General features: G+C 37.0%; 5 protein-coding genes across 12 annotated transcripts in view; 2 read left to right on the top strand and 3 right to left on the bottom strand.

The window, feature by feature from the left end:
• The first annotated feature begins 3,961 nt into the window (after positions 1-3,961).
• On the top strand, positions 3,962-9,670 carry slc26a3.1 (solute carrier family 26 member 3). The gene is made up of 19 exons (XM_042722117.1): positions 3,962-4,132; positions 4,355-4,494; positions 4,619-4,729; positions 5,025-5,185; positions 5,482-5,646; positions 5,742-5,894; positions 5,977-6,059; positions 6,358-6,505; positions 6,623-6,736; positions 6,825-6,902; positions 7,010-7,105; positions 7,261-7,367; positions 7,473-7,542; positions 7,851-7,943; positions 8,027-8,122; positions 8,726-8,950; positions 9,049-9,103; positions 9,190-9,323; positions 9,405-9,670. The coding sequence occupies exons 1-19, from the start codon at positions 4,005-4,007 to the stop codon at positions 9,453-9,455; spliced, it is 2,208 nt and encodes a 735-aa protein (XP_042578051.1). The 5' UTR covers positions 3,962-4,004; the 3' UTR covers positions 9,456-9,670.
• A 2,940-nt stretch (positions 9,671-12,610) lies between these two features.
• Positions 12,611-15,801, bottom strand: cbll1 (Cbl proto-oncogene-like 1, E3 ubiquitin protein ligase). Its single transcript, XM_042722636.1, has 6 exons — positions 15,791-15,801; positions 15,209-15,363; positions 15,005-15,108; positions 14,824-14,907; positions 14,644-14,717; positions 12,611-13,932 (listed from the first exon to the last, which is right to left on the bottom strand). Exons 1-6 carry the CDS (start codon positions 15,799-15,801, stop codon positions 12,903-12,905), a joined length of 1,458 nt encoding a protein of 485 aa, XP_042578570.1. The 3' UTR covers positions 12,611-12,902.
• A 1,300-nt stretch (positions 15,802-17,101) lies between these two features.
• On the top strand, positions 17,102-20,023 carry bik (BCL2 interacting killer). Of its 6 annotated transcripts, none has more exons than XM_042722126.1 (6): positions 17,102-17,252; positions 17,349-17,377; positions 18,512-18,612; positions 18,695-18,820; positions 18,890-19,001; positions 19,637-20,023. In XM_042722126.1, exons 3-6 carry the CDS (start codon positions 18,518-18,520, stop codon positions 19,751-19,753), a joined length of 450 nt encoding a protein of 149 aa, XP_042578060.1. In that variant the 5' UTR covers positions 17,102-17,252; positions 17,349-17,377; positions 18,512-18,517; the 3' UTR covers positions 19,754-20,023. The 6 variants fall into 6 exon arrangements, with proteins under 6 accessions (XP_042578060.1, XP_042578062.1, XP_042578056.1 ...); XM_042722128.1 differs by having other exon boundaries at positions 17,105-17,252; positions 18,893-19,001; XM_042722122.1 differs by having other exon boundaries at positions 17,106-17,252; positions 18,692-18,820.
• A 13-nt stretch (positions 20,024-20,036) lies between these two features.
• On the bottom strand, positions 20,037-22,725 carry mcat (malonyl CoA:ACP acyltransferase (mitochondrial)). The gene is made up of 4 exons (XM_042722118.1): positions 22,037-22,725; positions 21,828-21,915; positions 20,697-20,914; positions 20,037-20,507 (listed from the first exon to the last, which is right to left on the bottom strand). The coding sequence occupies exons 1-4, from the start codon at positions 22,442-22,444 to the stop codon at positions 20,103-20,105; spliced, it is 1,119 nt and encodes a 372-aa protein (XP_042578052.1). The 5' UTR covers positions 22,445-22,725; the 3' UTR covers positions 20,037-20,102.
• A 732-nt stretch (positions 22,726-23,457) lies between these two features.
• Positions 23,458-27,296, bottom strand: part of rap1b (RAP1B, member of RAS oncogene family) — a 50,054-nt gene continuing 46,215 nt past the window's right edge. For all 3 annotated transcript variants that reach the window (XM_042722119.1, XM_042722121.1, XM_042722120.1), the window contains 2 exons: positions 25,551-25,666; positions 23,458-25,399 (listed from right to left, as the gene is read on the bottom strand). In XM_042722119.1, coding sequence (XP_042578053.1) covers positions 25,580-25,666 — 87 coding nt within the window. In that variant the 3' untranslated portion in view covers positions 23,458-25,399; positions 25,551-25,579. The remainder of the gene's footprint in view (positions 25,400-25,550; positions 25,667-27,296) is intronic.

Here is a 27,296-nt window from a genome sequence, read left to right on the forward strand (position 1 = left end):
GGTATAAATGTTATTTATTTATTTATTAATATTAATAATGGTAATTTCTTGTACATTAAAGACTAAGACTATTTAAATCAACTAATGCAGCCAAGTTCAATCTCATTATTATACCAGTATTAAGTAATAAGGAGCACTCTTTCCTGGGAAAGCACCATAAAGGAATTTAACTTGAATTATATGACATACTGCATAAAAAATAAATAAAAAAATACTTGTACTGGAACAACATCATATGAACCAATCATATTAATTTATTATTATTTCAGATTTATTGGCTTGGCACGGTTTGCAAACAGAACCCAAATGCAGATCAGCCAGGGGAGCTTAAATAAGGATATTTATTAACAAAAACAAGGAGAAACACAGAAACACAAAAAGTCCAGACAACAGTCAAACATGGCAAGAAAATAAAAGTGATAGGGAAAACAAAACAAAACAGAGCTGAGCAGAGCAAATATGCAGAAAGAAATAACTTGACTGAACTGACAGCAATCAGAGAAACAATAAACGACAACACACCACACAGGACAGAAAACACAAAGGGTATAAACAGGGCACAAACAAGGAGGGTAACGAGCAACTGAACCAATAAACAGATAACAGGAAGGGCAGTGTCAATACAATAGACAGGTGAGCACATGGCACAAACAAAGACATGTCAAGCCATGTGCTCAAACAAGGACACATGAGACCTCTGGTGGCCATCTAGGGAACACCAGCTGAGCTTGAACAACATCATTGCATAATCTCTCATATTTCAAGTGTTGGTTAGCCTGTGTTATTATTGTTATTATGGCTGGATGTCTAAGTGGTGCCCGCAGAATAACACTGGTTTCACAGACAATTAGAAGCATTTTTGGGGCAGACCTGACCTGCTGAAAAGAGATGGTCTTCATCCCTCGAGGGGTGGTGCTGCTATTCTCTCTAGAAATATGGCACATAGTCTTAGAGTTTGTACTTGACTAACTGCTAGCCACTTCACGTCACAGAAGTCAGTTAATTCTCAGCACACAGATACTCTTTCACCTAGATATCATACTATACAGACTGTTCTCTGTCTTGTTCCCTGAACTAGCTAATACAAAAAAATATTTAAGGGTAAAAATTTAATTGATGTTCAACAAATCAAAAACAGATTTAATAGAGATAAAAAAGGATAAAGCAATGAATAATAAATACCATACCACAAACTACAAACACGTCCAAAAGGTAAACTACAAGACCTTAGATGTGCTCTGTTTGACAGAAACCTGGCTAAAACCAGATGATTACATTATTTTAAATGAGTCTACACCCCAAGACTACTGTTATAAACATGAGCCACGTCCAAAAGGTAAAGGGGGAGGTGTTACTACAAATTATAGTAATATTTTCAGTATTTCTCAGAAGTCTAGTTTCAAGTATAATTTGTTTAAAGTAATGGTGCTTTATATAACATTATCCAGAGAAACAAGTGTTAATAATAAATCCCCTGTGACGCGTGTACTGGCTACTTTATGCAGGCCACCAGGGCAACATACAGACTTTATCAAAGAATTCACAAATTTTCTAACTGAGTAAGTGTTGCTGCAGATAAAGTCTTAATTGTTGGTGATTTTAATATCCATGTTGATAATGAAAAAGATGTATTGGGATCAGTATTTATAGACATCCTGAACTCCATTGGGGTTAGACAACACATGTCAGGGCCTACTCATTGTAATCATACTTTAGATTTAATACTGTCACATGGAATTGATGTAAATAGCGTTGAAATTCTGCAGCAGAGTGGTGATATCTCAGATCATTATCTAGTCTTGTGTATACTCCATATAGTTAACTGCAAATTCAACTCCCTCTTACAAATGTACTAGAACCATCAATTCTAACACAAAAGAATGCTTTGTAAATAATTATTGTGACTTGCCTAATTCCTCAGCAATCCAACAGCTCAGTAAAACTTGATGTTGTAACAAAAACTATAAACTCCCTCTTTTCTAGAACTTAGGTATGGTTGTTCCTTTACCTTTAAAGTATATTAAGGAAAACAGTCCGACACCATAGTATAATGAGCACAATTGTGCCTTAAAGAGAGCAGCCCGGAGAATGGAGCACAGCAGGAAGAAAACAAAACTAGAGGTATTTCATATTACATGGCAGGAAGGTACTTCTACTTATAGAAAAGCTCTAAAAACGGCTAGATCTGCAAAAAATAAGGACATTCCCCAAGAGAACAGCAGCAATGACTTTGCGAACTTCTTTACTTCCAAGATGTATACAATTAGAGATAAAATTCTAATCATGCAGCCATCAGCTAAAGTATCACAGATCCCCCAAGGAACAATTCCACTGATTCTCAACTATAGGAGAGGAAGAATTGTATATACATGTCAAATTATCAAAACCTACAACATGTTAGACCCTATTCCATCTAAGCTACTAAAAGAGATGCTTCCAGAAGTCATAGATACTCTTCTGAAAATTACTGATTTGTAAATGTCATTAGAATATGTCCCCAAAACCTTCAAATTGGCTGTTACTAAGCCTCACATTAAACAACCACAACTTGATCCTAGAGAATTATTTAATTGCAGATCGATCTCAAATCTCCCTTTTCTGTCAAAAATACTAGAAAAGGCAGTCTCCTCTCATATATGTTCCTTCTTAGAGAGAAATGGTTTCAGAAATTTCCAGGCAGGATTTAGATCATATCACTGAGCCTGGTTTCTCCCAAGGTTTTTCTCCATTTCTGCACCGATGGAGTTTTGGGTCCATGCCACTGTCGCCTTTGGCTTGCTTAGTTGGGGACACTTGACTGATTGCACAGACACAATTGGAAGAGAGATGTACTGGATGATGACATTTCTGAACCATTAATGAACTCACTTTAGCTGGAAAAATTACTCTTTGTTATAGCGTTATTGAACTATTTTTCTCTTCGACACTTCGAAACTGCTTTGACACAATCAGTATTGTAAAAAGAGCTATATAAATAAAGATGACTTGTTGTTATGTTATGGTTATAGAATTATGATTGTCGTTCAAATGTGGTTCCTGGAAAAACACAGGAACAAGGAACAAGTTAAATTTGATTACATTTTCATTCCATTCCACACAATGGAAGATGAATGAACTGTATGAGAGGAAAGAAAAATAATACATTATTTCACAATAGATGTGGTTTGCTTTTTGACTTCGTAACTTAGCCAACAGTTGATATTTAATCAGTCTGAATGAGAGTACTTACAAATTCTGGCAAAAGGAAATAAAGTATCAGGGAAATGTACATGGACCTTTGGACCACAGATTATATGAATTGGTCATAAAATTAGCTCTAATATTTAATTAAATAACAATACACAGTCTGCAAAACAAATCACACAAAAATTAACGGGAAATAACTTGACTAATTATTATTTTTTTATTTTAATAATAATTTTGACAAACAATTGTCTGTTTCAATGCCTGAATACATAAAAGAAACATTCACAGTCCAAATCGGAAAATGTATGTTAATAAGCAAAAAAGTTGTTAAAAATGGTGTTAAAAGACTAACTTGCTAACCTAGAGTCCAAACAATGAGACACAATTGAAAGTGTAGGTTAGAGTCACTCTGCTCAATAAAAAACACAAATTTTGAGTTTACCATTCACAAGGAGCTTTGCCTCATATGGACCACTCATAAAAAAGTTAATATGCATAAAGCGTAAACTGATTACAAAAGCATCTCTAAATCTGTGATGCTCATTAGTCGAAATGGAGGAAGTGTGACTTGTATGCAGTTATTCATAAACAAATCCATGTGGGTTTTCCTGCAGTTCTATTTTTTGTTTCCTTCTCCAAAACGCATGTAAATAAGGAAGAACGACTCAAAAAAACAAAAAAAACAAAGAATCTTTCAATGATTAAAGCTCACAAAAGACATCCCAGAATATCTGTGATAAGACTAATGACAACACACCCATCATACAAACCAGACTATATAAAGCACTCCAGATGCATCTGAAAACTAACTAACCAAAATGCAGCCTTCCGGCAGACACTATGTGGTGGTAAGACCTCTATTTTCAGAGGACTCCTTTGCAGAGCAGCACGAGAGAATCAACAGGACCCGCAAAACTCTGCGGCACCATCTGAAAGACTATTTCACGTAAGAATCAAGACTCAAGTCTATTCATATAGTCCTCATTGTTACCCTTTGCTTTCCTCATGTCTTCTGTAATACTTTTAAAATAGCAGGTCCTTTAAGTTGAAATATGGTATCATAAGAACATCTAAAGTAGTGAGTGATATTATTGAGATAATGTGTGAAAATGACTAAACGATGCAATAAGAGCTTGAGCAAATTGTGTTTATATTGTTTGCACTGTAGTTGTGATACAAATCGTGCAAGGAATGCAGCTCGTTCCCTTCTACCGATCATTGGATGGATAAAGAACTACAACATCAAAGAATGGCTGCTAGGTGACATTGTTTCAGGCATCAGCACTGGGCTAGTGGCAGTGCTACAAGGTATCACGTTTAACATACATAGTTTGGCTAAAATCATTTTTTGAAGAGTTTGTAATTTCTGTAATACAGAAATACATTCTAAAAAGGAATACGTACACCACCTCACTGGATTATTTTGTATCAGGACTTGCATTCTCTTTGCTGGCCTCTTTACCACCGGGATATGGACTGTACACTGCATTCTTCCCTGCAATAATCTACTTCTTTTTGGGAACCTCCAGACACCTGTCAGTAGGTGCGTGATATGCATACATTTACATGGCATGCCATAATTTTTTTTTTTCAAAGTTTTAAATAAAACAATGATTATTGGGGTATGCCGTACAAGAAATTTCTATTTCAGTATTCCTATTTCAAAATTCAATTCAATGCCATAACTAGAAATTTCTTAGTGAAAACTGTTTCTACACACAATTTTTTTTCAATAGTCTATATATGTGCACAAAATATCACAGAAGGCTACTTAATTAAAAGAGATGGTTTGTGCACAAGTGAATGACATTGCACTTTCTACCTGCACTGTGTTTTAGGGGCCTTTCCTATTCTGAGTCTAATGGTGGGTGCTGTTGTCACCCGACTTGTTCCTGATGGCGGGCCGCCAGCTAACATCACTGGATTTGAAGGATTGAGCATGGAACAACAGAGAGTTCTAGTTGCTTCCTCGGTTACTTTTGTCATGGGAGCATTTCAGGTACAAAAACATTTTTTAACACCAAAACATGAAGTAGCAGAACAAAAGCAACAACAACATTAATAATAAATTATTATTATCATTACTACTACTATTATTATTTATATTATTATAATATACAATATTAATACAAAAATCTCATAACTTTCATTTGATTTTTGGGATGAAGTATGAGCAGAACTTGTTCATTACTGATTTCTTTAGAATTACTCTCATACACAATAAATGTAATCATATATAAAATGGCTTTAAGAAAATGATATATTATTTTTACCATGTGGAATCTCTGTTTTCAGCTTATAATGGGGATGCTGCAGGTGGGCTTCATTGTCATGTATCTGTCAGAGACTCTGGTGTCAGGCTTCACTACTGCGGCTGCTGTTCACATTTTGGTATCCCAGCTCAGGTTTGTGTTGGGATTGGACTTTCCTGGTGTAAACGGACCACTCGCCATTGTCTATGTGAGTTCAAGTTGTTCTTTTTTGTACACATTGTATTACACAGCTCTATATGATTTTTTCAGTGAATATATCAAACATTTGGTATTTGATTTCAGACTCTGGAGAACGTTTTTAGTGACATCACTAACACAAATGTGGCCGACCTGGTGACATCTATTGTGATCATGGCGCTTGTGCTTATTGTGAAGGAGATCAATGACAGATTCAAGTCGAAACTACCTGTGCCAATACCTATAGAAGTCATCGTGGTAGGTATAATTACTGAGTATGACAGCAAAATATATAACTTCTTAATCAAACTTCACCACTTCATGTAAATCTACCCAACAGACTGTCATCGCTTGTGGAGTCTCTTATGCATTCAACTTCGAAAAGCGATTTAATGTGGTTGTGGTTGGGGAGATGGTAGACGGGTAAGAATCTAAAAATGTACATCATCTACAATACTGACAACATGTCAAGTGATGTAATGTGTATATTCAGCGGGAGGAGATATATCTATAATAATTAATATGATGTATGTGATAATAATAAAGTTTTTATATATTCAGTTTATATACTTAATATAAGACCTACAAAAACATAGTGGGGTTGAAAAGTATATTAATTCAAGATTAAAATTGATTATATAACATTATATTATATATTGAAGCCTCAATTCCTCGATGAAAATCAACATCTAATATACTGTATAACATCTCTCTTTCTTAGATATGAATCACCAATTGCTCCAAATCTGGAAGTCATCAAGGAGAGTGCAGTGGAGGCCTTCCCTATGGCCATAGTAGGATTTGCCGTGGCTTTCTCAGTAGCTGAAGTCTACTCGGTCAAACGCGACTATACGATTGATGGGAACCAGGTCAGCTCAGGCTCTATTCACTACAAACAATGCAAATTCCGAGATGTGATGTACATCTCAATTGGTATTTTGAAAATCAAAAAGGACGTGTTTTATACACTCACCTGTATGTAACAGGAGCTCCTTGCTTTCGGGGTGAGCAACATGTTTGGGGCATCTTTCCGATCATTTGCTGCCAGCACAGCCCTTTCTAGAACCGCCATACAAGAGAGCACAGGAGGGAAGACGCAGGTAATACTAACACTATTCTTTGAGCTGAAACCATCCATTGACTGCCTACAAGAAATAATCGGTAATGTTTGTTTTATAACATTTGTAGATAGCTGGAGTTCTTTCAGCAATGATGGTACTGATTGTGATTGTAGCAGTAGGATTTCTACTTGAGCCGTTGCCCAGGGTGAGAATTTTTATGCCTTTATATACATAGTATGCAAACTGCATGTCACAGTACTAGTCACAATAGTGATGTAGGAGTCAATCTAATGAGTTTTATGCTTTTTTCAGTCTGTTCTGGGTGCTTTGGTCATTGTTAATCTGAAAGGCATGCTGATGCAGTTCCGAGAGCTGCCGTTCTTATGGAAGAATGACCGAACTGATTTTGTGAGTTTCTGTTTTCTTTACCACCAATTCTTTTGTGAATGATCAACAGTTGATTATCTGGTCATCTAGAAGCATTTATAAAGCAATGCATACAGCTAGAACAAAGCTGAGTCTTCAAGATCAGAAGTTCAAGTCCATGTGTCTGTTTCTCGTAGGTGACCTGGGTAGTGACCTTCGTGGCCTCTCTTTTCCTGGGGCTGGATTTGGGGTTGGCTGTGGGTCTCGGGGCAGAATTGTTCACTGTGGTCTGCAGGACTCAATTGTGAGTATGGATTCATGACACCTACGAATGAATCCAAAATACATCCAGAGTATTGCTGTGTTGAATTTTTAATGACCTTGCATGATAATATTTTGTATACTGCAGCCCACGCTGTTCCCTCCTGGCCAATATTACAGGAACTGACATCTACAGGGACCGCAAAGACTACAACTCTGTGAGTGCTGATCTCAATTTTCCTTCCTCTAGAACAGTGCTTTTCAACCAGGGGGCCTCAGCCAATTTCCAAGTAGGCAACTGGGTAACTTAAAAACATTTAATTTAAACAAAATGCTGATGTAAGATGTAAACCATATATATATACACACACCCAGTTGTCATAATTACAAAAGAATCACCATTGCCAATATCGAGGACTTTCGAAAATGTTTTGGTGTTACAGTGTTGAAAACCATTGCTCCAGATTCTTCTAACTTGTACAAATACCCCAAAATCTTGTTTTGATGGGATTTTGTTCCATTTTAGATTTACGAACCTGAAGGAGTTAAAATATTCAAAATTCCCTCACCCATCTTCTTTGCTAATATTGATTTCTTCAGAGACAAACTGGTCCAAGCAGTAAGTTTATTTTTATTTTCAAGATGTGTATAGAAACATATATGTATGTCTCCGGACTAAATTATTATTATTATTTTTTCTAGGTGGGTTTTAGTCCCCTAAAAGTGTTGAAGAAAAGGAACAAAGCTCTGCGAAAGATCAGAAAAATGTTGCGTAATGGGGAACTGGAGATTTCAGACGTACGTCCTTACCATTGATATGATTTATCAATGTTTTGTAATTTTTTTTTTTTTTTTTTATGGATTAATATGACAGTATAATGAGGGACACTATCCCACCTCCCATATGTCTGTTTATTTGTTTGTTTAACCTCTTAACTGTCACCCGTCCCCTCAGCAGGACACATAAGTTTACTTCACTATATTACAAATAAATCCTAAGATAATCATAACAAACTATAGATATTGTTGGAAAGGACTAAGACTCCTTGATATTTTACCACTGTTTTTTGTTACAAATTATGTAGGAAAAGTAATAGATTAATTTATGACGTGAGCACCTCAAAAATCTACATCATATCAGGAGTTCTGACCTTCATCACAAAAAGTCTTTCTTTGTTGCCCTTTTCCCTATCATGCTTTAGAAATCATCGTAAATTACACATTTATTCAAAGCTTAAAATTTTTTAATTCATCCTTTGAAAGAACAACTTACATTAATTGGTTACTATAAAATTCTCTTTTTTTTTTTTTTTAGTTTTGGTGACTTTACTATTTTTTTAAAAAAAAAGCACATAATTGTGACAACAACATTTAACCTATCCTTATCCTTTACTTATCTAGAGAGGTCTTGAGGTGAGACAACCATCAACTGATACTTCAGAGGACAACAACAGCATTGAGGGTCTGGACCAGCCCATTGATTTCTCTGGCATCCCAATCCAGGTGAACTGGAACACAGAACTGCCGGCCAACATCTCTGTCCCTCCTGTGAACATCCACAGTTTGGTCCTAGACTTCTCTGCGGTCTCATTCCTCGATATATCTGCTCTCAAGGGCCTCAAAGCGGTAAAATAGCTTATTATGAGATACAGCATACTGTATATTTCCACTGGATCTGGTTTCCTTGAGGTCTAGCCTAATTATACTTTGGTTTTTTCTTATAGACCCTGAAAGAGTTTTTACGAATCGAGGTTGATGTCTACATAGTTTCGTGTGATGGTAAAACAATCTCCTACAGATTTTCCTTATTGCTAACCATTTTATTTCAAAACCTCTTCATTAAAACAACTCTGGTCTCGTTACAGTGTACATCATGGAGAAACTTCATCAATGTTCATTTTTTGATGACGAGATTAAAACGTCCATCTTTTACCCCACACTACATGATGCCATGTTGCACATTCTGGAGAAGCATCCAGATCATGGAGAACTAGAAAAGGTATTCACTGTAATCTGTAAGCTGTCAAGGTTGTAAGTAATCCATGCTGATTTATATCTTTGTGTGTTGTGTTGTTTGCAGGATATAGACATAAACTACGAAGTCATTCAGAGAGACAGTATAACTGTGTGAGGAACAGAAGATTGTGAGCTACAACCCCCTGCTGAAATACTCTTTAAATCATGCAGGGAAGGTTTAGGTATAAGTTTTATGAGTGCAGCCAAACAATGTGAGCAGATATCGATTTCAACACTGTCACAACACATTATGTAGGCCTACATTTCAGTCTGGCCAGTGGCTGTTTTGAGAAAAATGCACTATTTTAGTTTACAGCAACTTGAATTCTTTGTTACTGGAGATTTAGTGGCCTAACAGTAAATTAACTGATGCTGTTTGTGGTTTAGTGGACAAACCGTCACAAGGGACGAGCAGAAGCATTACAAAAGTAACTGATTGAGACAGTTCAGTTTTGAACAACACAAGACATGGCTAATGAATGAAAACAATCCCTACCTTACAGACGAGGGCCTACTTCATCCTTCCATTATTATGACGTTATCTAGTCCCACACGTGCTCCTGCTCAGAGAGCAAAGTCTACCTGTACAGGTGACTTCCAGCTCTTTATTCTCCCCAGTCCTGTAAACGTTTCCACCTTGATGTGTGGGGACAAGGAAAATAATGAAAAATGCGGAAAGTAGAACATATTATTTAGTTTTTAAAGCACACAAAATACTTTTCAGGGCTACAGATGGATTTCTGAAGTCGGTGTTTCACCAACCAATGAAAATCTTGACGGGCGTGACGCCATGCAATACTTAATGTAGTAGCATATGCTAGTTTCAATTTACTTATTTTATTTTTCGGATTGATAAATCAAATGTCTGCTCTTCTCCTGTGGAGTCCACGCTATCGCAACAAAAATGTATGCCACACGTTCCTACGTTACTTATGTATATATATATATATATTTTGTAAAGTTCAATAATTCAGAACCTATTTCCTCTCTCTGTCAATATTATATTCATGTACATATTAATGTATGTTATTTTCTGCACTATGTATTTTTATGTATTTTGAAACAACAAAATAATCCAAGCATGTAAATACTGGTGATTTTATAATGAATGCATCTGTAAAACAAATTTAAAAGAATAAAACTAAAAGAACTACATATTATCTGCTTTTTATTTTATATATATATAGATGGCGAATATGTGAAGTATTGTAATGAGACACATGAAGGTTTTACAAAAATTGCAAACAGCCAATGAAGACTGGAAAAATAATACATTTTAGACATAATTACCAATGATATATTAAATTAAATGATTAAAGTAAGATTATTTAAAGCTATTTTTGTGTTAAATGAGAATTTTTAAAAAGTAGTCATTACAAACTGTTGCTTTAGAAAGAAATATTTAATTTGATTCAACATAAAATTTATTGCACATAAACATTTAGGCTACAACAGCCTAACATAAATTATGGAACATAAAAGAAGCTAATTTGATAATAATCAAGATTTTTATTTGTCACATACATGGTTATATGGAGAGCATATGACCAGCAGTGAAATGTGAGTCTGGTCTGATTCATGGACAGTGCAATTATTTAAGAATACAAACACAAAAAAAAATTAAATATAAATATGGTATGGAAAAAGTAAGATAAAAAAGAATAAAATGCAGGACATTTTATGGCATAACTGCATTAATGGAGTTGTTGGCCTGCATCAAAATTGTCAACAGTCAACTATATGAAATGTAAAATGATGTACAGGTTTGGGGACGGGCCAGTGCGTTAACTGCGTTAAAATATTTTAATCTAGTTTTTCAAAACAAAAAGTTGGAAAAGTTCATTTCAGTAATTCAACTCAAATTGTGAAACTCGTGTTTTAAATAAATTCAGTGCACACAGACTGAAGTAGTTTAAGTGGTTCTAATTGTGATGATTTTGGCTTACATTTAACAAAAATAAAAATAAAACACCAATTCACTATCTGAACAAATTAAAATACTTCATAAGACCAATAAAAACAACATTTTTAATGAATTGTTGGCCTTCTGGAAAGTATGTTCATTTACTGTACATGTACGTCTCTATAGAGTCGAAATTGGATTGCTTTAATTAATGCCCTGCTGAGGGGGTGCATGGAGGTGATCAGTTTGTGGCACTGCTGAGGCGGTATGGAAGGTTTCTTTGACAGTGGCTTTTAGCTCATCTGCATTTTTTGGTCTCTTGTTTCTCATTTTCCTCTTGACAATACCTCATAGATTCTCTAATGGGTTCAGGTCTGGTGAGTTTGCTGGCCAGTCAAGCACACCAACACCATGGTCATTTAAACCAAATTTTGGTGCTTTTGGCAGTGTGGGCAGGTGCCAAATCCTGCTTGAAATGAAATCAGCATCTTCAAAAAGCTGGTCAGCAGAAGGAAGCATGAAGTGCTCCAAAATTACTTGGTAAACGGGTGCAGTGACTTTGGTTTTCAAAAACACAGTGGACCCACACCAGCAGATGACATTGCACCCCAAATCATCACAGACTGTGGAAACTTAACACTGGACTTCAAGAAACTTGGGCTATGAGCTTCTCCACCCTTCCTCCAGATTCTATTCTTGAATCGATTGTACTTGACAATCTTCATAAGGCTGCGGTTCTCTCGGTTGGTTGTGCATCTTTTTCTTCCACACTTTTTCCTTCCAATCAACTTCCTGTTAACATGCTTGGATACAGCACTCTGTGAACAGCCAGCTTCTTTGGCAATGAATGTTTGTGGCTTACCCTCCTTGTGAAGGGTCTCAATGATTGTCTTCTGGACAACTGTCAGATCAGCAGTCTTCCCCATGATTGTGTAGCCTAGTGAACCAAACTAAGAGACTATTTTGAAGGCTCAGGAAATCTTTGCAGGTGTTTTGAGTTGATTAGCTGATTGGCATGTCACCATATTCTAATTTGTTGAGAGTGTATTTGTGGGTTTTTGTTAAATGTGAGCCCAAATCATCACAATTAAAAGAACCAAAGACTTAAACTACTTCAGTCTGTGTGCACTGAATTTATTTAATACACAAGTTTCACAATTTGAGTTGAAATACTGAAATAAATGGACTTTTCCACAACATTCTAATTAACCAATAAAAAAATACATATATATATATATATTTTTTCTTTTTCTCAGCCAAACTTTCTGAACCACTCAAAAAATACTTAAGACTGAAACTCAAAATTCTTATTTGTCAGATATTCATAAGAAAAAAGTAAGATTTAAGACACTAGATGAGATACTACATAAAGAACGCAATAAAACATTTAATTTGTACATTTAATTTTGATTACATTCAAGAAACAACATATTCAACAATCAACAAAAGCCCCTAAAATGCAGCATGTATGGGCTGAATTATTAAAAAGTAACTGTTTGAATATCTGACGAAAACAAGATTTAACACGCCATTCAGTACTGATCTTTACTATACAGTTAATAGCTTCAGACTATAAAATGTCCATTCGAATCCCAGCCAGGGTTACATACTAAATCACTTTATTTAGCAAAAAAAAAAAAAAAAAAAAAAAACATGTTATTACTGGTAATACGGTCTGTAGCGGCCCTGATCAGGGTGATGCGGCCCTGGCATCTGTCCCTGTGGAGGGGGTCCCTGCATTCGAGGAGGAGGACCCCTGGGTGCTGGCCACATTCCTGGACTCAAGCCCCCGGGCTGGTTGAACGGTGGGCTGAGTGTGCTCTTGTCCTCGGGAAACTGAGGGTTGTAATGGTGGGGAGGCGGGGCACTGACAGGGGGACCTCCGTGCTGAGGGGGCGGCCCTGGAGGAGGATGGTTCATAAATGGAGGCATCTGACCAATGAGGTGTCCGGGAGGCGGGGTGATGGGAGGGGGAACGGATGACAGCGGCGGAGGGGCCTGATTGAAAACCATGTGAGGTGTGTTTGAGCCCTGTCCCGGGTGCGGCATGGGATGACTGATGGGGGGAGGGGGCGGCGGGGGGCCATAGTGCTGCTGAGGCGGTGCCATCATGTGATGTGGATGGGTCACAACGGGCTGACCTGGATAGTCTCCGGGGTGATGGTGAGGGGGCGGAGCATTGCCGGGCTGGGGGAGGGGGTCTCGGGATGGTCCAGAGCTCGCAGAATCGTCCTGGATGGGAACCGTGATGAGGTTGCTGTGCTTCCGCGTGGTGACGGTCGAGATTCGGAAGGTCTCCTGAGCGAGAGAGCGGGATGGTCCCATGTCTCCGGGCGGTTGGCCTTGCGGAGGTCGGAGGTCATCGTGGGAGGCAGAGGGAGGCTGGCTGTAGGGGTCGTGTCCTGGATGAGCCAGAGGAGGAGGGATGAGCACATGGGGTTTGGGCAGGTGAGGTGGGGGCACACGGAAGCGGTCGGGCACCTCCGAGGCGGGAGGATGGTGGAGAGAATCAGAGCGGCTGCTGGAGCTCTTGCCGGAGCGCATGTGCCGGTGGTTGATGTGAGCCTGCAGGTCTCTCTGGGACAGATAGGTGCGTTTGCAACCCTGAACGATACTACACATGTAGAGAGAGCCACGCTGGCACTGTTCAATCCGCTGGACCTGGTCTGTACAGCTGTACATGTTTAGGCTGGGAACAGAGAGGACACATGTAGAAGCAACATCAGTAAAACGCTGAGCATATTAGTACAAACTAGGGCTGGACAATATATTAAATATTTACAGCGTAATCAATTTGTAACAATAATTCAGCATTTTTATTGCAGGATGACACGAGTAGTATTTTGTGGCATTTCAGTTTTGAGTACAAAACATATGTAGATAAATATTACTTTGGATTAATATGCATCGTTATATTGGTACATGTAAGTGACAATTACTATAACTGAAATATAATTTTCAGAAATATTTTAACTAAATTTTCAACTTTATTTTGCAATTGTCTGCTTGCATAAAACATTTTGAATCTGCTTGGGTTAAAAACCTTGTTGTAGAAAATGATTCAACTTATTAATCATTCTATCCATCTATATATAGAAAGGGTAAAAGTACGCACATCCAAAAATGCCTCGGCCAGGTGCAAGATCAAAGGTACATCAAATAATAGAAAAAAAAGATCTGCTCACTGTTATTCTCCTTTTTTGAATAAAGGAAGAATAACAGTATCCATCTATATAAAAGAACATCTCAACCCCAAACTGTAATAAAGTACAGTAATATAATATATATAGAATAGCAGTGTGTATCACCCACTCATATATCTGCATGAAGCTATGAAGCATTCTCTATTATAGTGTAGAAAGTTTGAATTTTAGAGGCAAAAACTGCTCATTCTTCTTACCCTGGACACATCTTATCACCCTTTCTTTCATGATGCAATGCACACTCGTAGCAGAAAACATGCTTACATGGGATCTGCAAAGAAATGAATTAATGAAGTCATGGCAGTATTAATGCATGTCACCAGAAAGCTGTGAATTGCAGATTGTTTGCATTCATTATACACGTCAACTGTTCTCACCATACGGCCGTAAGTCTTAATTGGCAGTCCACATTTGTCACAGAAATGAACAGGTGTCTCATCTTTTTCACCTATCAAATTTAACTAGAAAAAATAAAGAGATAGAGAGACAAAGAGTGTTCACAACACTTTAAACACATGCATCTGAGAGGTGGGTGAATTAGTCTCTTACAGCCTTTACCTTGTAATCCCAGTACAGCTGCTGTGGGAACCGACGCTGGCTCGCAAAAGCGTCTCCAGCTTTCACGCCACAATCAAATCTGTCCTCCTGCTTGAAGTTAAACCCTTCCAGCAGAAACACAGATCAGAAGACAAGCCCCATTTGCAGTGCATCATTAAATCTAATCACATGCTTGTGGGAAAATTAAATATATAGACACAATACCTTCTTCTGCAGAATGGGCTTTGGACGGTAACCGTCCCGCTGGTCTTTGGGGTCGAGGGGGAGGTTTATTCCTGGCCTGTTTGGGAAGAAGTTTGATTGGGATCCTCCTCCTCACATCACAACCAACTAACCACCCGTACCCACCATACAAATCACTGCATGCAAAAAAAAAAAAAGACAATTAATAGTTTATTTTGACCTTCATCAGGTATTAATGCAGAATCAGTGAACGTTTTAATTAATAATATGGCATATCTGAGTAGAGCTACCTAAAAATATCTCCTTGCAGCCTGTATTGATTCGTGGCCATTATACTTACATAAACGATAAAACATTTGTGCGTGAATAAGACTTGATTTTGATGTGAGATTGATACTGATACTAATGTGAACGATCTCATAGAAGTTAAGCAACAGGCAAAATACTGCGCGCGCACCTAATTATGTAATATTTAACAACCCCGAGAAATGCACGCTTTAACAAATTTGTGTTTTTATTTACAATATGCTAGAGACTTCCTTTAGAGGTTGAACAAACTGGATCTAGTGGACTCGGGAAGATTAACGCCACATTGACACAGACCATGGCCTCATAACCGATAGTGATGTAGGAAAAGGTCTTTAACTAGCCACATTCAAAACGTAGCTCGATCATCTATATGCAGACATGTGTAAAAACCCAGCGCAGATGTGTTGTGGTTACAAGAAACATGTTTTGGGTAAAATAAACCTGCGAATGAACACTGTAAATTTCCCTCCTTACCACTGTGGTCCATAACGGTGTGAAGCCACTGCTCAACTGCACTTCCGGTTTGTACGTTTCAAAATAAAAGTCGACAAGCTCACGAAAGGCAGGAAATAAATAAATCAATATTTTTAATTTTAGGTTCATAACTGAAAATCTACATAAATTAATAGTGTACTCTCTGTGTCTTTAGAAAGCAATTTAAAATTGTGAATACAATTTTAATAGATGCACTGCAGTAGACAATGAAGGAAAACAAGAGTGAAGCATACATGTGAACTTAACTCCTTCAATACGGTTTAAAAATCATCCCAGGATGCACCTCATTAAGGTAATATTTTTATGTAATTTATATACTTTTTTTTAGATAACAAAATACTATTAATCTAAAATGTGGAAAATAATGGTAGTATAAAAAATAAGTAGGCCTAAATTATGTCAATATCATTTAGTGGTTTCTTTAAATGTACATTTACACGTAACAGTCTGCCATTATACACACACGTACAGTAAATATATTTACATACAATTTACAAACACTCTTTAGAGAGGGGGAACAATAATACATGAATTAATTGTATTTATCAGCAAAACAGCCAGGTGGCGTTGTGAACATTAAGGTCCACTGGCAGCAAAGTGGCTGGGGTTCAATGCAAAAGTTTAAGGACAAGAAGAGAAATTGTAATTTACGTGAAAACCAAAAGCCATAAAGCAAGTTAACTGGCCTGTAGATGAATAAATAAATCAAAAAAAGAACAACACTGGCCATTACTGAGCACATAAACTCAATAATTACCACATATAGAAAGGAGATGGAAGCCATTAGGGTTTTGAGATGTAAGAAAGGTCCAGATCCTCTATGTCTGCTTTTTGGCCCACCAGACTGCATAACAACACGAGCTCATGCATCTAAACGGTTCAGATCTGTGTTTAATGAATGAATGCAGTGATATCAGACCCTTTAGTACGGAGCCCAGCTCGTGACATGCAAGAAAAAATAAATAAATCGTCCGCACGATTCACTAATTCGTTCCCTCGATGTACTAAAACGTGCACACAATTACTAATTAGTTCCCTCGATTTATAAATCGTGCACACAATTTATACATCGAAATAGTAACTCACGCACATGATTTAGCCTATTTTTTCCTGCATGCCATGCGCGCGGCTCCGTACTTTAGTGTCCTCTGCTGGCCAGAAATGACAGTGACACCCACAGCTGCTTCCTGAGTGTAAAGCTGCAGGTGAGCACTGTACTGAGACACATCACAGGAAGACACCGAGATTAAAGGACGCTGCTGTAAGTCTGAGAAAATATTTATTATTAGTTTTATATTACAATTAATACTAACAACAAATTTTCCTTGTATTCATATTATATCTTGAAATGTTGCAGGGCGGCGTCCGTTTTAATCTACAAACAAGGTATGATCTTGGCTTTTGTTTTCCATTATGCACCTGTCCTTTGTTATCAAGCCGAATGGGAACATGTTGACTGCTGACAGTAAATAAATGCATGGTGAAACTTACTGTTAAAAACATACAAATATTAATATATTAAAATTATATCTACAAAATATTCAGCAGCATGCCCTGAGGATACAAACTAGTACTTTGTAGCTACCTAAAGATTGATTTATATTTAAATGTTTTTTTTTTTTTAATATTTAAGTGATAAAGAAAGCTTTTACAAACGTATAAGTCAGAAATTATGATTTTCTCAAATTATTTTTGATGCTTTCCTGGTCTTAGAATGTTGACGAGGTCTCCAAAAAATTGTGCGTCACAGTTTATTTTGACATAATAGTCTGTATTATTACACCAAAAACAAGATTCACACTCCGTTTTAGGTTTTATTTCGATAAACGATGTACCTGTTCAAAACAAAAGATGCAGTTTGTTCAGCTTTGAGCAGTTTGGCTGATTTGAATGAGCATTTGCATCAAACCTGATGTTTTCAACAGTCACATGAAGGAGAAGGAAAACACGTTTGTTTGCCTTCCACTAGACCCTCATAAATGATAAATGTGTTTACTATTTATACTATAAATAATCAAAAGGTATTTTAATCACATGTGCTTTCATAACATCAAATAGCGAAAGTAAGGCCAAAGGCGAGGACTGAGTCAGCTTTATGGTGTTTTGTGAACTGTGCATGTCTGCATCCTTCCATTTTTTATTACCACAGAGACCAGAGTCCTCTAGCATTGCAGGAAGTTGTGTTTATGGCTGCAGGTGTTTTTCGAAACTTGATTGTATGGGCAATGATGTCATGTTCTATGGCAGCAACAGACAAAGACACACCCAGTGTCCTCGTGTCACATGGCCTGTGTGTTTACAGAGTGATGGTAGTTCGTTGAAAGCAATAGCTACAGGATCAGGTCACGTGAGACCACAAAGGGCAGGACGCAATAACAAAGTCCTCTTCCTCCACACAAACAAAATGAAGAACCGCAGCAGAGAAAGGAAATAGAACATTGAGTTTAGGCAAATGCATGGTTATATGTGATGCAAGAGACGGTTGAATTGGTTTCATAAACATGATCGCACACCTTTCAGAACACAATGGTGGAAGAAACGAAACAGCGGAAAAACGCCACATCCCTCCAGGCTGGACCTGGTGAGGTAGACCACAACACTCGCTATACCATCGACATGAGGTAAATATTTGTTCAGAAATGTTATATTGTAAAATACAATACAGTAGTTTATACACAAGTCTTTTTTTGGTCTGAACAGCAGAGTTTCCCAGCGTATTGGACGACAGCTGGCTCTGATAGGGGATGAACTGGACTACAAATGGCGTGAACAACTGCCCCTGAATTTTGGGATTCATCCTTATGTCCTAACCAGGAGAGCATTCTCTGGGTGAGTTGAGAGCTTTTAAGATGTTTCAAATGAATTAGGTGTGGTTTAATATCTATTTGTGTATTTAAGCAGGATCTTCAACAATGTCTGGGGGTCCAAAATTATGCCAATGTTGAGGACATCCTGGCCTGTTCCACAGCTTCAAAACGGCTGTCAGGAGGCCAAGAAGTGGGCAGCCTTGGTATGGACAATATTTATCATGTGTCTGTAAATATATATGAGTCTTGGGTAAAATGTTCAGCGGGGCTGCACTTATTTGACCGAAAATACACAAAACGGTAATACTCTAAAATCATTTAAAATAACTTCTTATTATCAATATTGTAAATAGTTGTGCAACATTTTTTTAGAATTCTTTAATGAATAGAAAGTTCCAAAGAACAGCATTGATTTGAAATAGAATATTATTTTAAATGTCTCTACTGTCACTTTTGACAAATTTAATACGTCCCTGCTGAATAAAAGTATGAATTTCTTTCAAAAACGGAAAGAACTTCTGAACATTAGTGTGTCTAAAGTCAGTATTTGAGGGTTCCCACAGTTTTTCCGTCAATTTTTAAAGAATAGTTGCACAAAAGCACAATTTCTAGCCACATACATACAGAGCTTTGAATAATTATGTATATAAAAATGTCTACAGAAACTTTAAAGATTGTTCAGGATTTTGTTCATTTCAGTGCATTTCTTTAGGCTTAAAAATGTACGATAAAAAATTCTTGATATTTTCAGGTCAGGTTTGACAGTGGCAACCCCGGTATTTAAGTGAAAATGTGGTATAAACTAAATTAACTCATATTTTTTGTGCTCTTTTCTCAGGTATCCAACTTGCAGGTTTCTGACTGGTCTCGAAGGACCACATGCATACTTGCGTCTGCTTTACTTCTGGTCACTGCGTCTATCTTCCTTATAACTTGGAATGAAAATGATGGCTGAATGTGACACTGAGGTTTTTTTTTTTAAAGAAAACTGCTTATTTTAAATTCTCTTTTATAACTGATTTGAATGAAGTGCTGGTTCACATATATGAGTTAATATATGTGCAGGATTTTGTCAAAGTCAAAGATTGTTTTTTTGTGTGTGTGTTTTGGGTCTATTGCTGGATAATTGGGCCAATGAATTGTCACCTCTTCCTCTAAAAGCATTTCTGCACTACTAAAGGAAGCTGGACTTTCCAAACCAACAAGGGCAATAAAATTTTAAAAAAGAAAACCGAGTGTTTGGCTTTTTTGTATTTATTTGAAAGAAGAAAACCAAATGTAATATGTTTTAAAGCACATCAGTCCTAAGGCAAAACAACATCTACATGCGTGTAGTTCTTAAAGGCTTTCATGTTGCACTTCTGTAGCGTTGAGCCTAATTGTCTACCAGGTCCCACCTCATAGGTGTGAGGAAACTCCTGCCCCTGGGCTCTTTCATAAATCTCATGCAGCGTCTGCTCCCATTTCACCGGAGACACCAGCTGTTTGGCCAGCTGATTGCGTACGTGCTTGTCATGCATGTACCGCTTGCCGTCCACATTGGAGTGCACAGAGATCTCCGGCCGCCGTACCTCTATCTTTCTGAGGATGTCTCTCAGAGGCTCGACCGCTGGCTGCATCAGCGCGGTGTGAAAGGCTCCGCTAACCGGCAGTAGTCGCGTTCTCATGAAGTTCAGCTCTCTGGAATGGTTTTGAAGGAAATCCAAAGCCTGTGTGAGAGAGTGATTGTTAAAAGCACAGCAGGGCTTAACAGTCAGGTCATCAAAACATACTTTTTTAAAAGCCAATTTATGGCCTTTTTGTAAATGAATCGGCAAAGTTCAATAGCTAAAACAATACACCTAAAATATTGCTCATGAATACAGCTCTTTGCATCGATTCAAAATGATGGATCTTACCTCTTTGTGGCCAGCTATTACTCTGCCATCTGGAAAAAGGTAGTTGGCAATGGCACACACAGGCTCTTGGATACCAAGAGACAAACAGTGCTCCCTAGCTTGAACGCAGGCGTATCTGTAGTTGGCCTGAGGTCGGCCAATCACAGACAACATGCCACTAGATACAAGGTCAGAGGCCTTCTGCATTGCCTCTGCCCTCTCCTTTACTGCAAACAAAGCTGTGAGCAGAAAACAGGAACATCATGATAAATTAATGTGGGTGAATCTTCGACATTAAATATGAAAACATATGGAAAGACGAATACTTCTAGGTATGCTAAGATTTTAAAATATTAAATAATTCAACGCTAATAACAAAAAAAACAAAAAAAAAACAATGATCTTATGATTATGATGATAAAAACTGATATGTATGATGATGTACTCATACATCATGATGGTACTCATGATACCGCCTTTAAATTTATGCTGATTTAGTAGCTTTAATAATGAATAAAAATAATAGTTGTTTGTAATGTAAATGATGTTTGTGAATAAAGGGAATAATAATTAAAATAATAAGATAAATATACATATGTGTGTGTGTGTGTGTGTATAATTTTGGTTAAGGTTAGTATCCATCCATTCATTCACTTTCTTCATTTTCATTTTCTTTTTTTTTTAATTCTCCTTAACTATAATTTAATGAATACGTGTCTTAGTTTTAGTAATTTTAGTATTCCAACTGGTTTTATTTCAGTTAGTTGCCAAGGCAACAATTTCATTTAAGCTTTTAAGCATAAGTTTGTCATCTAATATTTATGTTTTTATGTCAGCTTTACTTCAATTAACAAAAACGACCATGTAATAGTATGTTTTAGAGTTCAGTTAACAAATATCTTGACTAATTATGAGAATGCAGGGGTAAAATGTGCTTAATTGTCATAATAATACAATTAAATAGTTTTTTTTTTTTTTACTTCATGCAAAATACATTTGATAAAATATACAATAAAAAAATGGAAATATTTGATTTTTATTTATTTTTGATTGAGTTTTTATGGAAATATATTATTTCTTTTGATTTTGTTGACAAGCGTGTTGTAAAAATGCAATTCAAATAGCAAATTTTGTATGTTTAATAAGCTTTACCTTCAGCAAAGTTCATTGCACCAGAGAAGACCAAAGCCGCAAATTCGCCAACACTGAAGCCCGCTGCAGACACACAGCTCTCTATAGCCTATAGATGGGGGTCAGTGAGTTTGACATTAATACTACTGACCAGGGCAATATTACTCATACATGCGTGACACTGCAAATCCTAAAAGATGAACTGTCGACTGATCTTGTGGATAACTTACAGCAGGATTTTCATGGTTCAGTCTTTCCACAGCAGCCAGTGAGCAGACGAACACAGCTGGCTGGCAATGAACAGTCTTCATTAGATCTTTCTCGGGTCCATTCAGGCACAGAGACAGCAGGTCATAGCCAAGCACCTTCTCAGCTACAGCAAACATCTCTTTGACGTTTCCATACTTCAAGAGTCCTTTCCCCATACCGACAAACTGACTGCCCTGGCCAGGGAACAGAAGGACAGCGGCTTTCCCCGGAGCTCTGCGTGTTCTCCCGGGCTTCTCCTCCTCAGGGCTGGGCGGACTCTCACCGGAGGACACGGGGACATCTGACAGTCTTCTGCAATGATAGACAGCCGCCTTGTTCCGAAACAAACGAGCTCTACTACAACACTTGAGAGTCACGCTGAGATTCATGATAAAAAACGTTTCTGTTGAAATTAAATTCAACACATATTCCCTCGCAAACGGAGGTCAAATGCAAACCACTCTTTTGTTTTGAAGCCTCGCAGAAAGACAGCGCGCACTTGTGTCACACGAACTGTGCTATGTCATGCTTTTTTTATTACATTAAATCAACGTTTAGAAAGACAAAATCCTTATTAAAAACTAAGTAGCGCTATCGTGTTTCCCCACATGTCCTGTGTGTATTTTTCTTCTATTTGTATATCAGATGTCGTTTGGAAAACTACAAGAGCACAGCGCCATCTCGTGTAGTGGAGGTAAAATACACGGAAAGATTTTCAAAAATGAGGTTGCTAGGTGTGTCACTAGAATAAGTTATCACAATTAAATGTTTTTTTTTTTTTATGTTATACATTTATAAACCTGATTACATTTTCTGTTTGACAAAATAATGGTTTGATATTACATTGGCTGGTAACATTTTAGATTTATGCAGTTTTGTGAATTTCATATTAAATAGTCTAAAATAAAATGTTTAAAATGCCTACTGGGCACCTTGTCAAACTAAACTGTCAAATTATATTTCTGTCTGTCTATCTGCCAATAATTAATATCTAACTAATCTTGTGCCACGTATAGGCAACATAATGTTTATGTTTTTATTTCGAATAAATTGTAAAGTGTTATTGACACACACTACTAAATGATAGTGTATCCTGAAGTGATGTAAGGTCTGAAATTACAGGTTAGACCACAGACGGCATCTAAAACATTTCATCAGTGGATAAAGCACTGCAGTACACATATACAAGACCATTATTTTTCGTCTGCAGAAAACCATATTGCCAGAACCCATCCATTATGTTTCTGGGAAGTGAAAGATGCCAGTCATCCTGTCATCCTTTTCCTTCTAGTCCATGCACCAAATACCAGACTTCTTTTTTTTCCTCCATTTTTCTGATTCAGTCTCAATCAGATCCGAATACCTTTGCAGCAAACGTGCCATCATGGTAGAGAGCGACCTGAACGGTTTTTTTTTTTTTTTATTGGTCTGACAGAAAATGCTGAAACAATACACAAAACATTCAAGTGGCAAAAACTGGCTTCTTGGGAGCCCTTGCATGGCAATCCAATTTATTAAACTACAGATGATCGGTTATACAAAATTGCACCACTTTTAATTAAGGCTTTTAAGTTGACACATGGACACCCACCCACCCTTGACCCATCAGAAGCAGCCGATGTTGAATTTTAAACACTGCGCCTCCGTCTCAGTCCTGGTCCTCACATGAAGTTTTTATTTTCTTCAGGTTTTTTTCCCCACCCTCAAATCCTAAAAAGCATCAAGGCATTTGCTTGCAGTACACCACACGACTCGTAATGTTAACCTGTGTCCGCTGCTGCTCGGACACTCCCTAGGAGGCGTGTTCTTCACTTTACACAGTGCAAATCCTCAAAGCATTCATAAACAATTCATTACGTGTACATACCGCATGCTGCACGCTGTAAAGAGTCATTTCGATGTTTGTAGAGACCAGCATCGAATGCTACAACTGCGCATTCGGCTCTTTCACGAACACTCTTTATGATTGCAGCTGATGTAAAATTAATTAATTTAATTTTTTTAATCAATTCTTCCCATTTTTTTTTTTTTTATCGCTTAACACAAAGTCCCCACACCCCCACATTCAGTTAATCCAACAGTAACGAAGACAGAAAACAGGGCAAATTATTACAAAGTCGAAACAGTCACTAACAGACATCTTTTCCTCACTCTTTACTGACAGGATCCAATATTTGGTTTTTCATATCCTCGGTTTAAACCAGATGCATCAGCAAGCAAGGGGACAAGGGCAATGTTTGAGTATAGTTTGTTGTACATTTTGTTTTTCCTGTGTATTAAAAACCCCAATTCTTTAAAATATATAATGTACTTATGTCCTACATTTGATCAGGATCAGCTTTGTCAAGTTGGTTTTGACTATTTATTATGAGACCATCCAAAAGATGAGCTTCAGGCGGATACTAAAACTTAACAGTCAAACCCCTTTTTTTAATACCCCTTTTTGAAAAAAAAAAAAAAAGCCTGCTGTACAAATTTCTTTGTAAACAAAACAAAGAAACCTGGCATGATGTATGAGATGCACCTAAGATCATGGAAATTAATCCTAAGGAAAAATCAAGAAAAAGAAAAAAAGGTATTTGAAGGCAACATCTGAGGCTAAGGACAATGATGGTGAGAAAAAAAATTATATTTTTTAACTTTTTACATGTACATCACTTGTATCCACAGGCTTTTCCTACAGTAAAACTCAATAGCTGTTGTGAATATAACATCTCCATAGAGCAAAAATCTAGTAATTTTATAAAAGAGAAAAAGGCAGAAGAGAAAGAAATCAGGTTTAGAATAAAAGCAAAACAAAGTTAAAAAATATTAATTAAAAAAAAGAAAAAAGAAAAAAAAAAGAGTGAAAGTTAGCTGTAAGAATGGTTTAATAGGAGTTCTTTGGACTTCCTCTCCTCTCCGGCTAAAATAGTGGTGCTTATAAATATCATTGTAATTGCCATGGCAACGTGCACAGCCTGGTTAGACATTCCCTCCTTACATTTACAACGGTGGCTGTCTCCGTCAGCAATAACACTGCGTGTAGGCTCCATATTTTTTACAATTATTTTTGTCTAGCTCTGTATTCATTTAATTGTTTTATTCAGTTGCATACAGTTAGAATATATATTTATATATTTATATGTAAAAATCTCTTTCTCGTGACATTGGAAAGTGATGATGGTTATCTATGTGCAAAAAACTGTCATGGTACTGTAGCCTTGAATCCATTGGTTGGTTGGTTGTTGGTTGGTTGGTTGGTTTGTTAAAGGGGCATCACCACATAGGAAAGTCCATTCGATGTTAGGTTTTAGTAACGTCGGAATGCTGGCACTGCTGAAAGACACAGCAGTAAATCAGACCTGCAGGAAGACAGAAAATAAAAAAATTACATTTAGATCTAAACAGAACCCATTTTTCAATGGTTTCTATAACCAAAATCTAAAAAAAAGACCATTGATTGTGATGAGCTGTCAATCATTTCTGCTTAGCCAAACATAACTGAGATCCTACCTGGCTCAGAGCAAAAGGACAGCTGTATATTAGAGCAGCTGGCAGGTGGACTTTTTGCGTGCCTTTCCAGGTACTGGAGTTTTCCTGTTGATTTGCCGGACCAGGTCATAGAAGATCTGCACAGACGCACACACACACACAAAAACTTTTGTCAGTGAATACATACATGTGCCATCAGACTAGATGTGTCTCAGAATTCACTATTAGGTAGTCAACCTGTCCTTTAAAGTGTCACTTTAGCTACAAAACAGTTTTGTAGAGTGAACATGAAATATTTGCTATTCAATGCATATTATGCAAAGTAGTTTTTACTGTTTAAATAATTTATATAATAAAAACAAAATAAAAACAAAACAACACCACAAAAACCAAAGAAACCAAAACAAAACACAAAGCACAAAACAAATACCCCAAAACAAACAAAAAAAGTGTGCTAAGTAATTTTTACTGTTGAAATAATCATTTAGAAAATAAACAAAGCACAATAAAACCCAAACCAAAACACACAAAAAAACTATAAACAAAACGAAGCCAAACAAGTACAAAACAAACACAAAGCCAAAAAACAAAACAAGAAACAAGACAAAACAAGAAACACAAACAAAAACAAAACCAAACAACAAAACAAACAAAAACAATAAACCTGTCATATTAAGACCATGATCCAATGACCCAACATTTTTCAATTATTTCCCATTGACGTAAAGGTAAAAATCGAAGGCTGTTTAACTCATAAATATGTTAAATTCCTCAAGTACAACACAAACAGCTTTCATGTGGACTTTAAGTTTTTATCTGAGGCTTTTCTGTTGTAATATCTTTCAGTTATGATAGGAAGTCAAGTCACCATGACACACCCCTACTAACCAATCAGAGTTATCGTTACACTAATTTTATTTGCATGTCTAATGATGTGTGGAATCCATATGTCCTCTGCTTTGTGGCAATAAGATCAGATTTATAGCAAAACCACAAAACCAAGCTTCCAACTCAGATGGTGTTTTTAAAACTAGCGCTCTAGCCTGAAACAGATAGAAATCACTCAGTCGGAGGTGTGATGTTTGCAGCTCCCAGAGGGGAAAACCAGCTCCTGCATCATCAGTCAGTTCCACACAACATCTGCAGCTTTTACACAACGACCCTCTGGTAATAAGATATTGTAGCAGACAGAAACACAACTGAATGTTTGCTGCTGACGTTAAACAACACCGGTAATATAGCAGGATTTGTACTAAGAACTCTGCTACCATGTGTCGTGTAGAGAGGCAGATTTGGGATGTGTGTTGAGAAGGATAAGCTCATAATCCATTCTTTTCCATCCAGAACAAGAGATGATCTCAGTTACGCCAGATAAACAGATGCAGACGTACTGTACAGGATGCACCAAAAGGTTTTGACAATCAGCACAAAGTAGCAAACTTGTGCGGAATAACCGAGCAAATGGACTTGCCTAAACCCCTTCAAATCAATAAATGGCTTTTGTCTTTCATTCACTGAATGGAAAGCTGCAAAAGATTCAGATGCAATTCAGTGTCAGAGAGAGAAAGCCCTGGCAGCACCAAATTTCCTTTCTAATCCTGTAATTTCCTGTCTAATTGGATTTTGGCATGGTTTTTCAACTTTCCATATAAAACTCAAATAAATCATATACTTATCACTAAAATAAATATATATATTTTTTCTTATTTTTTTTTTTTTGAAAATGTATTTTGATCCACCAATGAAACTTGTTTCAAACAAAGCAGT

The sequence above is a fragment of the Cyprinus carpio genome, chromosome B4, assembly GCF_018340385.1.
Source record: "Cyprinus carpio isolate SPL01 chromosome B4, ASM1834038v1, whole genome shotgun sequence".
NCBI classification, from domain to species: domain Eukaryota; kingdom Metazoa; phylum Chordata; class Actinopteri; order Cypriniformes; family Cyprinidae; genus Cyprinus; species Cyprinus carpio.

What these genes read in the sequence shown, in the direction of transcription:
- slc26a3.1 (XM_042722117.1), top strand. Translation starts at nt 4,005, where the DNA reads ATGCAGCCTTCCGGCAGACACTATGTGGTGGTAAGACCTCTATTTTCA. An exon ending in GCTAGTGGCAGTGCTACAAG is followed by an intron (nt 4,495 to 4,618) that starts GTATCACGTTTA and finishes ATTTTGTATCAG; the next exon opens with GACTTGCATTCTCTTTGCTG. An exon ending in ATCATGGAGAACTAGAAAAG is followed by an intron (nt 9,324 to 9,404) that starts GTATTCACTGTA and finishes TGTTGTTTGCAG; the next exon opens with GATATAGACATAAACTACGA.
- cbll1 (XM_042722636.1), bottom strand. An exon ending in AGCCCATTCTGCAGAAGAAG is followed by an intron (nt 15,109 to 15,208) that starts GTATTGTGTCTA and finishes TTCTGCTGGAAG; the next exon opens with GGTTTAACTTCAAGCAGGAG. An exon ending in AGCTGTACTGGGATTACAAG is followed by an intron (nt 14,908 to 15,004) that starts GTAAAGGCTGTA and finishes TATTTTTTCTAG; the next exon opens with TTAAATTTGATAGGTGAAAA.
- bik (XM_042722122.1), top strand. Translation starts at nt 18,518, where the DNA reads ATGGTGGAAGAAACGAAACAGCGGAAAAACGCCACATCCCTCCAGGCT. An exon ending in CGCTATACCATCGACATGAG is followed by an intron (nt 18,613 to 18,691) that starts GTAAATATTTGT and finishes TGGTCTGAACAG; the next exon opens with CAGAGTTTCCCAGCGTATTG. An exon ending in ACCAGGAGAGCATTCTCTGG is followed by an intron (nt 18,821 to 18,889) that starts GTGAGTTGAGAG and finishes TGTGTATTTAAG; the next exon opens with CAGGATCTTCAACAATGTCT.
- mcat (XM_042722118.1), bottom strand. Translation starts at nt 22,444, where the DNA reads ATGAATCTCAGCGTGACTCTCAAGTGTTGTAGTAGAGCTCGTTTGTTT. An exon ending in TGCAATGAACTTTGCTGAAG is followed by an intron (nt 20,915 to 21,827) that starts GTAAAGCTTATT and finishes TTCTGCTCACAG; the next exon opens with CTTTGTTTGCAGTAAAGGAG. An exon ending in TAATAGCTGGCCACAAAGAG is followed by an intron (nt 20,508 to 20,696) that starts GTAAGATCCATC and finishes TCTCTCACACAG; the next exon opens with GCTTTGGATTTCCTTCAAAA.